General features: G+C 44.1%; 1 protein-coding gene across 2 annotated transcripts; it reads right to left on the reverse strand.

Annotated features, from left to right (window-relative positions):
* Nucleotides 1–232: 232 nt before the first annotated feature.
* On the reverse strand, nucleotides 233–14,375 carry CHRNA1 (cholinergic receptor nicotinic alpha 1 subunit). 2 transcript variants are annotated; one of them, XR_005952572.1, is made up of 10 exons: nucleotides 14,278–14,375; nucleotides 12,388–12,533; nucleotides 12,192–12,236; nucleotides 11,658–11,767; nucleotides 11,218–11,413; nucleotides 10,366–10,603; nucleotides 9,081–9,304; nucleotides 7,555–7,794; nucleotides 4,362–5,640; nucleotides 233–2,048 (listed from the first exon to the last, which is right to left on the reverse strand). XR_005952572.1 is itself a non-coding variant. In XM_041403591.1 (9 exons), exons 1-9 carry the CDS (start codon nucleotides 14,318–14,320, stop codon nucleotides 5,509–5,511), a joined length of 1,374 nt encoding a protein of 457 aa, XP_041259525.1. In that variant the 5' UTR covers nucleotides 14,321–14,375; the 3' UTR covers nucleotides 3,840–5,508. The 2 variants fall into 2 exon arrangements, 1 of the variants encoding a protein (XP_041259525.1); XM_041403591.1 differs by lacking the exon at nucleotides 233–2,048 and having other exon boundaries at nucleotides 3,840–5,640.
* Nucleotides 14,376–15,725: the final 1,350 nt, after the last annotated feature.

The following is a 15,725-nucleotide window of genomic DNA, read 5'->3' on the forward strand; positions in this document are numbered from 1 at the left end:
TTCTCTGTTAAGGTTTGCAGTATACTGAAATGTGGGAAGGTCAATTACCCATCTCTGCAGGATGCCCCAGAAGGTATTTGTGTTTCGTACCTCAATTAACTCATGCAGAGATTGCTTTGCCAGGCAAGCAATAGATTCTGTTCCCTTTTCCCCCTCAGCTTGAATTAAGTTTTCTAGAAACAAAATTTCTGTTAATGTTTTTATGTCAAACACTGATGTTTTGGATGGAAAAATGCCCAAGTATACGTAATGGAGTAGCTTGTGCAGATAGGTGCAAGGTTTGAAGTGCAAGAACTGTGTCCTGGATGTCTATTTGAGCCAACATTGATCTCACATGCTTTTGTCTCTGTAGGATTTCACATTTTGGAGGTGTTCAGATGGTTTCTGTTTACTCCATGCTTTGCCATGGTCCAGCCCAGCAGCTGTATAACACTGTTATCTAAAATGAAAAAGTTAGGGACAGGTGTCCTGGAGAACTGAAATATGCTCTTGATTCACTTGTAGCAACATGTCCTAGCAAGGTCAAAGACTGAGTAACCTGTGTGCTAAGTTAACCTGCTGCAATTTACTTTCATGTTTTCCTCAGGAGATGAGCTGTTGCCTGAAGGCACAGCATTATGGTGAGCATGAGGTCATAAGAGCAATGGTATTACTGTGCTGTCTTCAGTGGAAGGCTGGAAACCTTGCCAGGCTTTTATGTAGGTCATGTCTCTGTTTCTGTGTCATTGTTTGCTTGGAGCATTACAAGAAAACACAAAAACTGGTACAATTTTTTATGTGTACCCTTTTCTGACCTGTACACACAATTAGATTAGCTTGCAAGCAAAAATTTCAGTGCTCACAAATAGCAAAACTGCAGGTACTCTGTGTTTACTGTCTTTACAGTCCCAAAGCTCTCTAAAGAGGGTCACAAATCCACATGAGGTTCCTCAGCATGGCAAACTGCATTCGGGTCATTGGTTAGCTGAGAAGTCACATTGAGGCAAACAGCTTCATCTTGTCTACATGCTGGGGAAATACCATGTAATGTGTTAAATCCAGGCTCCATATGGGATAAATAGATAGACTGACACAGATCTGCTCAGCTTTTAGAAGTTGGGAAGATGTGCTGCAATGGGAGACCTGTGCTGGGATGACAGGAAATGGTGACAACTTTTGCTAGGAAAGAATTTTCCCTTTATGGGGAATCCACTGAGTGATCCATCATCACTGTGATGTAGTAGCCTACAAACTCCTTTAGACTTCTGCCTGCTGGTCAGGCTGGCCTGTTGCATGGTGACAAGAGAAATTGTCCTGTCCTTTCTGTAGATAACCCACCTGCAGCCAGCAGGACTCAGCATGGCTCTCACAGTGGGCATGAAAATGCTTGCCTACAGGTTGGCTCTTTCTCATAGCTGTGTCACTCTCAGACTTTACTGGGGTCTGAAGCATGATCATTTTAGAGAATATTTTGCGTAGCAGTGCATGATTGCCTTTTCTGTACTTGGGATTTGAATTCCAGAAAGAGATTAGTGCTCTAGAGCTTTGTTAGAAGTCAGTATATGTGCAACCTTCAGAAGCTTGGGAGACTTTGTATCAGATTCACAATTTTTAAGAAGAGAAGGAGAGAGGTAATTTATAGCCAGCAGCATGCCCAGGGGCCTGGAAGCTGTGCTAGAATTTATCTATCACTAGTAAACATATGAAAATATGAGGTCTTGTGACTGGAGCCAAGGACAGCAATCTTCTAGAAGTGTCCAAAGTCAAAAGCATTTCTGATGTGCTGAACTATCAGTGACTTTAAAGGTGATATCTTGCCTGTCCCCATAGCAGAAAACAAACCCTTCAGGGAGGTAACACACTCCCTGTCTCCAGCAGCAGCCCAGTGTTTATGCACTTATGTGGGTCCTGTGCTACACGTTCTCTGTTGCCCTGTGTCCCTACCCGCTGTGGCTTGCCTCAGCTGTGGAAACAGGAACTGCTGAGTCAGCAGGCTGATGAAACTCACACTGCTTTCACACTTCTCTGGGGAGACTGCTACAGCAAGGAGGTTGGCAGCAACTTACATCCTGGAGAAAAAAAAAAAAAAAAAAAAAAAAGAGTACTTAAACTGTCTTGCAATTGCCTGAAACAATAATCTGATTTTTTAAAAAACTCTCAAACTGAAGGAGGTTGTGGGACCCAAACACTGGTGGCAGATGAATGATCACACCTGGCACACACAAGCTCATGGTAAAGTGCTTGGAGTTCAGCAAGTGTAATTTTTCTGTTCTCTCTCTTGATCAGCTCAGCTACATTTTACAAAGCCAAGATCCAACTGGCTGAAGAGACAGAATAAGGACATCGAATTCAGCTCAGCTGTCTGGTGAGGATGGAGAGCAGCAGCCTGTTCTGATTACAGACTCATGCAGAGGTGAAACTGCTCCCTTGGAGCTGGTACAAGATAAGGGACTGTGAAAATTCAAATAACTGACTCTCAGAAGAGTCAGGTCTCCTGAAGAGCACAAGTGCCAAAGAGGAAAGAGATTTGGGAGTGACTGCATCTCTGAGAGCAACATATCCATGGCACAGCAGAGAGTAGCTAAGGTCAGCTAAACGGATGGGAAGAGGAAAGTTAACTGCCAAATGGTTTGAAAACTGGAAAGAGAATCAAACTGAAAAAAGATGGAGATATTCCAGGAACCTATTCTACTAAGGACGTAAATATGATGTTATCGACAAGCTCAAAGTGAACAAAAGCAGCTTTAGTAGCAAGAAGGTGGCAGTTAACTGCTGCAGGTGCTATCACTATAAAAGCAACACCTTCCCACCCAGATGCCCCTGGTCTGCCTTCATTTAAATGAGGTCTGCTTAATTCAGCACCATGATGTTTGCATGTCATTATTTTTTATACTTATTAGAGAAATTTAACAGTAAGTGTGTGATGTCCCTTTCTTGCTTTGCTTATCACGAGATGTGTTAGTTGAAGCTCCAGGCTGAAATATTCCTGTTTAAGGCAAAGAGGCAGCAGAGATGCATGCGTGGGTTGCAAAGTATTATCCAGGGTCATCTCCCTGGGGCTGCTGATTCAACCCTTGTAGGAGAGAGGAGAATTTAGTGTTAAGGTTGCAAGGGGGGGCTACAGAGCTGGAAATGAGGAATCATTAGACTATACATACATGTGTACAGCAGATTTTCTGTGGCTGTGACAGAACATTTACAACCTCCAAAGCTACTATTTTAGCAGGGGCTGACATTGAAAGGAGAGTGGCAGTTGAGAAGAGGTAGTCTGCAGGTAGGTAAGAGTATTCTGTCAATGGATGAATAGTGGTAACAGGGGATCTTAGTGGTATGCAAGTGGCATGCAAGAAAAATGTATCATAAAGGTGATGGAGGAAGAGAAAATAGAGGCTGGTACAGTCCAAGTATTCAAAGCAAAGAAAAAAAAAAAAAGAAAAACCAGAAAAACGTGCACTTATTTGATGCTTGGAGAACTCTGGAGAGTCAGAGCATAATGCCCGGAATCTGCAATTTAAGAAGGGAAGCTGTTCACATTTATTTTTGCCTCCTATCGCATCTTTTGAGACACAACTGGTTCATCAAGCATCAAAGTGACAGAAAGGCAGAAGATTTGCTGTGCCTATCTATAAAACAGATCAAACCATCACAAATGAAAATTTTTGAATAATAGTTTCAAACCTTTTTCTGAGGAAGTGGAAGGAAAGCACTGGTACCTAGCTGTGTATAAGGAGAGCTGGAGAAGCAGGCAGGCACACATGTGCACACATGGACTCTGGCACACAGATGGGGGAATTTGGAGGCCAAGACTCAGATCTGCCTTGGGGAAGCTGAACAAAGATACTGTGGCTGCTCACCATGAATCTTGTTACTTGATGTTTATTTTTAATGCTAAGATTCAACCACATGCTGCTCTAAGAGGATTGTTCTGTCAATTTCAGTGCCAATCAGAGGTTCGCAAATTAAGTTCCAGGCACCATTAGACTGCAGCTTAACTCATCGTGAGCAGGGAGCTGCTGACTCCCCCCAGGGGCTGGGAGCTCCCACCGGAGATAAATCCGGCTGCAGTGAACATTCCCTCTGTCAGCAGAGGTGGCGGCCAGCGATGCATCTTTGGCCTTCGCTTGCAGGGTTAATGATCATCCAGGGAGGCAAAGATTACCATCCTTTAAACCGTAAGAGCAGAGCAGACTGCTACAAGTGATCTATTACCGCAGACAAACTGTTTGCTTAGCACTGCAGCTCACCAAAACATTGTCCAGCAAACACTACGCAATGCTGGGAGTGTTGCTCAAGTGGCTCATTTTCCCTTTAGTGCTTCAAATGCCTGTCCTCTGCAGGCATGACAAGTTTTAACATAATACGAATTATTTTACTAAACTCACAGCAAATTGTTTACAGCTGTTAGCAAAGTAGTCCTCTTGGCTTGGACAACCAGCTGGAAAAGATGAGTAACTTGTCGCAGTTGCTCCACCTATCCTTATTTATTTTTGAGAAGAAGAGGCAGTGCTGCCGGTATTGCCACACGGCATTATTCGAACGCAGAGAGGCTTCTTGCTTACGTCGAACGTGGAGTAAACAAATCCGGCGGTGCTGGGCAGAGGCAGCAGTGCTTGGCTTTAGCCACCAGAGCGAGCTGCTGCTCCACTTTTGAGCAGAGCTGGGGCTGCTCCCGGCGCTGCTCCGGGAGGAGCGCTCCGTCAGCGGGACGCGGCAGCGCGGCGGGGACCCGCAGCGCCCCGGCAGGGAGCGGCGAGGCCGGGCTGGCTCCAGGGATCACGGTCCAGTGCAGCAGGGCAGGGGACGGTTTTCCGAAACAGAGAGGATTGTGTTTAAATAAACACCCTCAAGGTCGAAGGTGCCCCAGCATTAGTCATCGCTCCAAATGCGGAGTGGAAACCAACCTTCCAAGAGCAGAGTAGGCTGAATATGGAGATTATTCTAGAAACAGGATGGATCCTGTCCAAGTAAATCTCTCCACTTTGCTACAGCAAGAGCTTCTACAGGTGGAGTCATGCATGACAATTCAGATTTCTGCATCAAAATCAAGTGCTTAAGCATGGAGTTTGAAATATTTCTGACGGTTATATCTAGTATTATCAGAGGAGTGACCTGCTAATATAAAAGCTACAGAGCAGATATTAAAACCAGCTTGAATGCCAAAGTTGGATACAGATTTACAGCTCAGCTAAAGCTTATTACACTGCTGTTTACTTCACTGGAATAGTATCTGTTGCTTACAAAGTCAGACAATCTTATTAATACATTAACATATTTAATAAAGGGTAAGATGGATCAAAACCTGGCCAACAGCTGTTCAGTTTTACCACTAATGCAAGTGTTTCTTTTTGGCAATTAAATGCTACTGAGCAGCAGCTCAGAAGTGCTAAATATGGGGCCTTACGTTTTACTATCCCTGCTCTTTCCCAGTGGTTCCTGATTCCTGTCAGTGAACCTTTCAGAGGCTGGCCCGATTCTGATGGTTATGGTGCTTTCAGATGTTCAGGGTAGCAAATAGTTTCCAGCTGACGTTCATCCTTGCTGATTTAATTCAATAAGGCGACCAGCAAATACAGCTAATGTTCCTATAAAACAAACTAACATAAATATGCCAAGGAGGAGATGATCAAGCACCATTGCAACAAACTTCCATTCTTCTGCAGCCTGGGAAAGAAACAAAGGAGATGGTAAAATCTCTGCAGAGGCCTGTTTGTTATAGCATTCTTGTAATTTACTGTCTTGAACAAGGGGAAGGCTCTTCCCTAAGTGCCATTATTGCTATACAAAAAATGATCATTTTCTTCTCAAAAGCAGGTCAGTGGTTAAAAAAGCCTAAGCAACCTAGAAATACCTAACCAGAACCCCTGGCAATTTGCTGGACAATTTAATTTTTAAAAAATGTTGAAAATCTTAATTGTTATGGTAATTGTTGCTTCTGAAAGAGAGTTTAAAATCTTGAAAGCAAAATGTTTAGTTTGACCCAAATGACTTTTGATTTTCCTTTGCTTTTTTGTTCTCATGGGATATCTAGGCAATTCCTTTTAATTTAACTCTAATCCCTGCTTTCCATACACTTCAATGTCTTGTAAAACCTTCTTGGTAGCTCTATTAGTCTTTTTTTCCAGTTGTGGGACACCATGAACCACTTGCTCTGTACCTTTTCATTGGATGCTTTTGATGGGAACCAACCACAGTAAGAGCATGCAGAGTGCAAGGCACCAAGTACAGCAGGGGTCATGATTTCCACCCTGGAATGCCACCTTAAGGAGCGACATGTGCTGGCCTAAAGCACCTTCTGCTTGCGCCTTGGTTCTCCCACAAGTAGAAGAGGCTGTTGTGATTTATCTAGAGGACACTGACAATGAGTACTGTTTTGAGGTGGTTCAGAAGCAAATGCAATGAAGTGATAGCCTTCAGAAGCCACAACCTTTAGTTTATTTAGGGAATATGACTTTTGAAACCCCCTGGAAGTGATATCTCACCAGTGCCCAGATGACACAAACAGCTGGGCTCCACTTCCGAAGGGGGCATTTGCTGGTAACCTGAAGACCCTCCTTGTAAGCCAAGGAGGAAGTGAAGCCCAGAGATGTTGAAGCCACGCCAGCCCTGCTGAAGACAACAATTTGTCTGCAGAGAGGCAAAGGTGTCACGGGGAACATGAGACTACAGCCAGAGCCATTTCACATGCTCCAGGAATTTGGTCACAGGAACAAACACCGTGGTGTAAATCCTGTCAGTGGGAAGGAAGCACCTCCTTTTCAAGAGAGTGGGACAAATTATTTTTTCAGAGAGCTTCCCTGTCTTCAGACTAGCCTGCAGCTCAACAGGAGTGGTCTATGACCACCTAGGAAGGTGAAATAGTAGGACTGAATTACCCCTGCAAAAGCTGTGTGACCTGTGAAAGCTGAAATAAAAGAGGGGTTAATTGTACTGAATGTGCTAGAAGGAGGCAGAGCTAGGTTTTCCTAGGGAACACTGCCATGTGTGACTCTATATGCTTTTATCCTTCCTTTGGCTTGCAACATGGAAAAAGTCAGTAATCAGAGTAGCTCATAACATACTTCATTTTGAGGGACTACTTGTATTCAGGAATAAAACAAAACCTTATCAAAATTGGAAATATAATTTGTAAGTTACATTTAACACTTCTCAGATAACACTACTAGTCTTTTGGGGTTTGCCTTGCTTCCTGGGTTTTCAAAAGCAGTAGGATCTTACTACAGGGGCAAGATGTCCGAGTGAGAGACAGAAGAAATGTGTTTTGGAACTTGCTTACAGTTTTTGAAACCAGTTTCCTACTCACAGACACTCCATCTCTATGGCTTCACATATCACATGAGAAAACCTTAGCACTGACACTTTTTCCTTTTCTATTATTCTGGGAATCCAATATTCAATTAACATCTGTGACAATTATTTATTGCTCCATGTTGACTCCATTAAGGGGAGAAGACTGTCCACTGCTGGAGCCAAACCAGGGCTCGGAGTGTTTTTGTAAGGCAGGGATATTTTGCCAAAAAAAGTAAGATGTAGCAAACTGAAAGCTAGAAATGAATAATGCACCAAAAAATGCCTTACATTACTGGCTTCTTGGTCCGATTTCATAGTTTCTGCAATGTATTTGATTCCTTCTATAGCGTTTTTCACATCTGGATTTTTGGTAAGCGGGGAGTAGAAGTTGACAGGCATAGAACCTGACTTCCCAGAAATGTCAGAAATATCAATATCTTCTGCAAAAATATTTTTGTCTTGTTTGTCTCTTGATGGTCGTTTCATTGTAGAGAAAAACATGACGTTTGGGATTGTGTCAATAAAGATCTGAAAACAAAGGGAGAAGATGACAGTTGCTGGTCTGTGGGGCTGTGTTACAGCTGCAGCTGTGCTGAACAAAGACAAGCCTCTCCCCTCCCAGATCGCTTCCCGTGCTGGGTCTGCTGCAGATTCCCTCTCCGGCTATGGCACAGCCCACGCCTTAGTTACACTGGGGCTTTTGTCAGCCTCGTGTCCCGGGGCAGAGGGAGTCCCGGCAGGCCTGCAGCACGTTTTCTGACAGCCACCTCCCCTGCCCTACACCAGCATCCACACGTGAAGCAGCAGGGGATGATGCCGCGGAGCAGATCCTCAGCTAGCACGGGCTGACAGAGCTCGAGCCATCCCATCTAACTTGAAACATATTGCCTACAAATCTGACTTGAAGAATGGACTACAAAGAAACTCTTTTGGCTACTTAGGTTTGATTTTGCTATTACGAATGTTTGCTATACAGGCATATAAGGTTTACAGTAAATTCCATGGGAGTGAAAGAGACTTACTGCCAGAGCAATGTTAAGCACATGCAGCGTTTCCTGTTGAAATTTCCCTTCTGCAGGGGTTGTTTGTGCTGCAGAGGGAATCTGATATAAGCTGTAACCTTAAAAGTATTATTAGAAATACACAGAAAAACCTCCTTTTGTGTCATGGTTTAGGACGAACCCAGGCAGTCTTCAAAACAGCAAGGACTACTGAATAAATCAGATGATCTTTGGTACTGTCTCCCTGGCAAAGAACTTGTAATGACAGACAACCAATTTTTTCTATGTCTTATGATTAACATTTAAACTTGTGTGCAAGGATCTCCCAAGGGCTGCAGAGCAACTGTGTACTGGAAAAGAGAAGATTTTTTTAGCTTTTGCTAAACCATTTTTTTGCAAAATGGGATGCTGAACTCTGGTATTCCAAGTGGCCTTTGTGCTCTGCACTCATGCAGGCTGGTGGCTGGTCACTGGCAGGCAGCAGTGCCTTGCAGTCAGTGAAGAATTAGACCAGGATATGTAATTCAAGTCCAGATGGACATTTTCTTTCCCCATTCCATACCTTTAGCTGCTCACATTTTGTCTCATCTGTTCCCTGCAAGACTACCTCAGTGGACAATTTTGTTACTTAAAGGAGCACTTTAGCAAATCTTGCTGACTTTACGTACAGCTAAGTAGTAAACACTGGCTCTTGTGCTCTTTAACATGATGCATTTACCACCCCAATTCTTTTTGACTTTTATTAGAAGACCTGCCAATAAAATATGGAGCATTTGGTGGAAACCAGCAAGTGTGCCAAGCCGCAGAGCTCACCTTCCTGACCCAGGGGGGCATGGTGTGCGTGCTCGGGGAGCGGTGGTGGGTGTTGATGACGATGACGGTGATGATGATCGAAGCGATGACGAACACCATGGTGAACAGCATGTACTTGCCAATCAGAGGCACTGCGCTGGAGGTGGAGGGAATCAGCTCCACGATGACCAGCAGGAACACAGTCAAAGACAGCAGGACAGAGATGCTCAGGGTCATTTTCTCACCTGTCATAAAAATAGGCCCCCAAAATAATTGCTGCTCCTATCATTCAGTACAGAGAGCATTTACTTGAGAAGCAGGATGTGGGTGAGAGCTGTTCACACAAACATCTGTGTGCTTTTGCTGTGTTATCATCCAAAGCAGCAAGTAGGCTGGGCAAACCTGAGAGCCTAACAGCATCAGCTCCAGCACTAAGGTGGGAATTACCAGGAATGACTTGGCTGAGGTGTGGGTGCTGAATATTTTTACTTGCTAGGAGCATTTTGTGGGCTCTGCATTTTGAACAGTGCAGCATATGCATCTCCTCAGTGCTTGCTCCACAGCCTCCTGAGGGTTTGCTTTCCTTACTCTCTGTCTCTGGGCTGAGAGAACAGACTAAAATCACATCTGACATTGGGTCAGTTGCTACGCAAGATCTCCTCGCACGTGGAAGGTGTCAAAAATGAATTACAAAACATTATTCACACTTTTTTTTAATCCCGAAAGCTTTCCACTCAAAAAAATGCATCAATAAGAAGGGGCTCACACTGCAATTAAGCAGTATGAAAACCTGACAAAAGGCAAAAAGAATGAAGCAGAGGAAATGGTTGCAGGGAGCATGAGTGGCTCAGCAGAGATAAAGAAAGCCAGAACAAGTCAGGATTTCTCTTGTGTCACACAAGGTGATGTGTGTGTGAGCAGGTAATGAGCTCTCTGCTCTAACACAATGCAGAAGGGCCTCTGTCACCCCTGTATGCTCATTTTACTGCAGGACAAACTAATACACTGACTACCTATGGCAAAACATAAAAATTATGCAGCTAAATCTTTAGTTTGCAGAAGTTAACTGGATAGACAGTCAGCAACTTCTGTGGAAAAGCACCCCAATTTATTTATATCAACAGTTTCAGTTTTCAGCATTTATCCTCTCTTTGCAGAATATTTAAAGCCGTTACTTTCAGTGGAAATGTCCAGTTTTAGTATGCACTGGCCTTCAAGTTGGCTGATAAATTCAAATACTGCTAATTTCTCTGGAACTTCTTAGAAGAGCAATTTCTATGGAAGTAGAATGAATAAATTCACATACCTGAATCTGTGGGTAGGTAAAAAACTAACCCTGTTAAAAAGGAGAAGAGCAGGCAGGGGATGATGACGTTCACAATGAAGTAGAGAGGCAGGCGTTGCATGAGGAAGTGGTAGGTGATGTCCAGGTAAGGGGTGTCAGGGCAGCAAGCGTAGTAAACCCAGTGCTTCCAGCCACGGTAATCCTTCATCACCCACTCCCCACTCTCCATGAAGTTACTCAGGTCTGGACGATCACTCTCCTGGCAGCAAAACATCCCAACAAATTCTTAATACCAGGTATTCTGAACCAAATAAAAACTTAGCAGGTCGGGCTCAGGAACAGGATTCCAAATAACTCATGCACTTTGTAGGGGTTTTTTGTGAGTAAACAGCTCTCGTCTATGTTATTTTTCCTTAGAATATCAGCCTCTACACAGTATTCAACTGAATATTTTACAGAAACAGTCAGAGATAGTAGACTGAAAAAATATTACAAATGGGCATACCTGAGGGGACAGGGAAGGAGTCTTAGGCAATGGAAAGTCATGAGCAGAGAAAATGTACCCCCTCAAAAAAACCCTAAACCTGAGAAAACAAACAGAAGCAGAACAGGTAGCACCATAAAAAGTGGTGCAAAGCTGCCAGAGGACAGACAGGAGACTGTTAAGGCATGGGGATAATATGCAAGCAGAATTTAGGAGCCAAACCAGGAAATCTTGTGCTAGATCTAAAAAAGATAATTTTTTATTTTACTGGTAGGGTCTGCTTGTTTTTCCAGTCAAAACTAGGTCATATTCCATTCTAAATCTGATATTTCTCTTAAAAACACGTACAGGTCTTTGCTGCTTTTCCCAATGACAAACTCCTTGCTTACCGGGTTAATAACAACCACTGTGCCATCATATGTCCAAGTTCCCAACTTCATGCTGCAGTTCTGCTGGTCGAATGGGAAGTGCGTGACTATAATTTCACAGTAACTCTTAAAAATAGCTGGTGGTGTCCAGGTGATACGCCCTGTGTGCTCCAGAAGGACTTTGGTGTATTTTACAATGGCAAAATCACCGTCTGCGCTGCAGAAGGAACAAGGACATTAAAAGCAATGTGGGCAGCACAATCAACAGAGTCACAAAAGGATTGCTCTGGCTGCAGGTCAAATGATGCCCCAGTGCCTGCTCCTGGAGAAGCTTACCCTGAGGAATTTTACCCACTGGAACAGCTGTCATGGGAAAACTGTCCCACCAGAGTGGTGCCGCAAGGCAGAGCTCCTCTCCCCTCCCTCCCTCCCTGCCTCCCTCGGCAGCTGGCACCCCTTACTTGTTGTAAAGAACAAGGTCTGGCCGCCAGATATCATCTGAGGGGATGCGGATTTTTTTTACGCCGCCGTAGTCATCTGGATTCCATCTGAGGTTGACGTCTGTCCATTGCTAAAGAGGGAAGATTTCAGCCCCTGAGAGCCTCTCACAGCACTGAGGTTAGAATACTTCCCAGAAAGAGCTCCTCCCTTGCTTTGGGACATGCAGGTAAGCATAAACATATGGGAATGGGACCCCCAGCTCATTTTATACATTAACTTATATTTTGATTTAAGAAGCTTATTGAAAAAACCCCAAAAGAAAATAATACAAAGATATCAGAAGCCTACCATTCGAAATACAACCCCAAATGCTTTTCTTAAAACTCTTAGCATCTAGAGCAATTTATTCTTTAAATCTTAGTAAGAAGAAATGCTCTGCTATCTGACCCACCTCTCCAAGTTGCTCCTGAAGGTATGAGGGTGTAGTTAATTCCTGACTGTGTTGAGTGCATTTATTTGAATTAGATGAAATGGTTAAGAATATTTAGAGTTACCTGTTTCAGGCGTACATTGGTTGTCACAATCTGATTTACTTCATCCTTAAAAAAAAAAGGAAAGAAAAAAAAAAAAAGAAGGCAGTATCAGCAAGCATCAGGATTAAAGGATAAAAATTGTTTCCTTAGAAAAACACCACCATTTGGCACTATCACATGAGCCAGAGGCTCAATGCCACCCGTGTCCATACCGTACCACGCTAATGAGCTGGATGAGCTGCAGCCCCACGGTGACAACGACGGCGTCCCGATGGTCCTCCACGGGCCGCACCACCTTGTTGTAGTTACTGAACAAGTGCTCCACCAGGCGAGTCTCGTCCTCATAGCCCAGGGCCAGCCCAGCTGCAGAACAGTCAGAAAGGGCAACAACAGTCAGAAAGGGCAGGGAACAGGTTACAGCACCATCAGTCTGGGGCTGGCATGGAGGAAATGCTGCCAGGCAAGCTGCTGGTGGGGGGATAGCACCAAGTCCTCCCTGTGACAATGTCCTCCAACCAGGAGATGAACAAATGCAAATAGGCAGGATCATGAACATCATTAGGAGTCTTCCAGCCTGAAACTGTGCTAACATGCAGTATTTATGGGCAGCTAAACACAGAAAATGTCAGGTCTCAGGGATTTCTAACGTTTTCTTTTCCACCTTCAACTCTGCAGATCTTCCTGTGACACTGACATTAAAGATGAGGGCCAAGCACACTAGTCATGGAGAAGGCATCATCACCCCCACTCCTTGCATCTGTGATCTAGGAGGAACAAGACCTCCTCTCTACAAAGGGAGTTGATCGGGTTGTGCAGTGGTGAGAGAAGGAAACCACTCACTGTGTGGGGTAGATCCATGGACAGCTCTGCCCACAGGCTGCCCAGCATGACTTGGCCATGCTGTGCCAAAGAGCCTTGGAAGAAAAATGTCACAAGTGCAAATGGCAGGGAGCAACCTTCTTCCAGTGGAGCCTGTGCATGGCACTGCACTGCCAAGAAGCAAGGGCACTGGGAAACAGATGGGCCCTGCTTCCAGAGAGCCTGTGGCAGAGGAAGCAGACACACGAGGACCTCCGATTGTAGCTGCTTCACTGTTGCAGGGGAGGAAAGCAAATGGGAGGGGTGCTTGGGGATGTTTTTGTATGTCTCCCCTCTTAAAGGTAGTGAGAGGGAACAGAACAGTTGAGCCTCACTGCAAGCATTTTTGGCAGATTGCACCCTTGTCTCCTCCTCTCTGTTGAATCCTGGGCCACAGAAGTCAACAAGATTCCAGCCTAAGCTAGGATTTCTGCTGGTTTCCTAACTGACTTTTCATCAACTTCTTCTACACAGCTGAGCTGAGATTGCCAAGGATTCTGCCTTGGCCTTGTCCTGCCATGAGATTATATGAAAATGCTTGGATGCCAATCAGAAAAGCTGTCTGTTGCAGACAGACACTGTTTGCTTCCTCTGCCAGGAGGCTGAGTGGGGGTAGGCAGGAGGCATCTTTCAATTTTTAAGTTATGATTACAGCATCACATAATTGAAGTTCTATGCTTTATTAACGCAATTAAAATTCTTTCACATTTGCTCCCTTCTGGTGTAGCTTGGTAGGAATTTAATATACTGCCTGAATTTTCTGAAAAGCTTTTATGATCACAAAATATTTATTCTTTTAAGGGACAGTTTAAAAAGAATTAGCTCAGTACAACACATGCAGCTGCCAATAAATTCTACCTCCTTGTCAGTCACCCCACAACTTAATGAAACTTCTTGTAATGATTTTTCACATTCCAAGTCACGCTTACTAGATCCTTTCACATATTTTGAAATACATGTAGCACTAAGGCAAACAGGAGCATGAAAAAAGGATTGCAGGGAGCAAAACAATTAAACACAAACTTCTCCGCTCAAAATATCTGGTGCCTGAAATTACAATTATCTGAGCTGCTATTAATGCACTCCAAAGCTTTCTTTTAAATGATGAGGTGTGCTCATAAAACCTTACCAGTAGGACAGGCGCTCCTGGAACACAAGCTTGCTCCTGCTGATGTATATGCAAAGCCCTGGTCCCACATGCTCTGGAAGGGGACAACCCCCCTTCAAGGCAATGGCTGGAACACCTTACCTGTGGAGATGAGGAGGAGGAGTATACAATGGACCTTCATCATCCTCTTGCCGCAGTCAGACAGATGGAGACACGCACAAAGCACCTCTGAGGTCTCCTCAGAGGGGGCTGTGCTGCCTCACCAGGGTGCTGCCAAAATATACCCACCAGGGTATTGGTTTACAGCACCTGTTCTGGGAATGACAGCTGAGGCCCACTGCACCACCGGGCTGGAAACGGGAGCACAGTGTGTTTCACCCACCAAGTATCTTCTGCAGTTTACAAAAGGTCATTTTTTTTCCAAGTGTCAGTGTGATCTGTGACTTACTAAACAAATACACACCCAAATAAACTAAGAAAGAATTATCTGTAAGTAACTGAACATCTTGGTGAGATCTCAGAAACCTCTTGTGAACAGAGCAACTTGACAGGTTTAAGGTTTTGTTTCTCTGAAACAAAACAGAGCAGTCACTTATTTCTGATATGCCCCCACTGGTGTACAGACAGCATGCTGGGAGGAGGCTGCTCCCTTGGCTTCACAGAGGGATGGGAAAGCTTTGAAGTAAACAAATATTCTCAAGAGAGATCTATCTCCTTGAGTCTAGCAGGACTTCCTGGTAGAATCCCCACCTTGGAAGCTATTAACTAAGAGAGGACACCCCACTCTCCTGGTGCCACCTCTATACTTAGTGGACTGACATGACTGATTTGTTTCTACAGCAGGGCAGATCCAGTGGATTTCTGTAGAGCATGAAAACGCTTGCTCTTTATTGCCATAAATCACCTGGAAAGGAGAGGAAAGTGATGTGTTTGGTAATAATACTCAGTCCTTTGGACTAGCAAAGAAAACAAGAAACAGTGGAGGATTTTAAAAATATATATGTATATACACACTCACACATACCTATTTACCCAGTATATACACGATTATCTACTCTGAGCTCAACAGTATCACTCAGGTACACAACATTGAGAGAGATAGTCCTGTGAAGTGTTCAGCAGCATAAGAAAAGCAAGTCCATCAGTTTCTAGGACAGGAGATGAAGCAAAAAGGAAAGATGCCGCTATAAATCTGTGAATGTTCTTTGCAGTTCAGGTCATCTGGTTTCAAAAGACTTGGAAGAGGCCCAGGAGAAAGGGACAACGACATCCACAGTGCAAATTGGCTTCTGTACCTGAACAGATAAAGACTATGAACTGTCAGTCTGAAAGCAAGAGAGAGAGCTTTGGTAGGGTCTGTAAAATCCGAAATGGTATGGAGAAGGCAGATTTGGATTCACTTGCTGTCCCCATGCAAAAAAGTAGAGGGCATTGAGGTAAAATTAGAGTTGTCCAGTTTAACCAAGACAGTTCTTCACAGAGTGTGTCTGCAGTGGAGTTGGGTGCCACAGGAGTGTCTCTTTGCCGAGGTCTGTCTCTGTTCAGAAAAAACAGTCTGCTAAATAATTTAGTATTATTGAATGTACACA

This window comes from Onychostruthus taczanowskii, unplaced genomic scaffold (genome assembly GCF_017590055.1).
Source record: "Onychostruthus taczanowskii isolate IOZ18803 unplaced genomic scaffold, ASM1759005v1 scaffold20, whole genome shotgun sequence".
NCBI lineage: Eukaryota > Metazoa > Chordata > Aves > Passeriformes > Passeridae > Onychostruthus > Onychostruthus taczanowskii.

Bases quoted from the DNA above. Each gene is read 5' to 3' on its own strand.
- CHRNA1 (XM_041403591.1), bottom strand. From the start codon at position 14,320: ATGATGAAGGTCCATTGTATACTCCTCCTCCTCATCTCCACAG. The intron at 11,768-12,191 runs GTAACTCTAAAT...TTCCCTCTTTAG, and splicing joins CCAATGTACGCCTGAAACAG to CAATGGACAGACGTCAACCT. The intron at 7,795-9,080 runs GTGAGCTCTGCG...CTTTGTTTTCAG, and splicing joins TGCCCCCCTGGGTCAGGAAG to ATCTTTATTGACACAATCCC.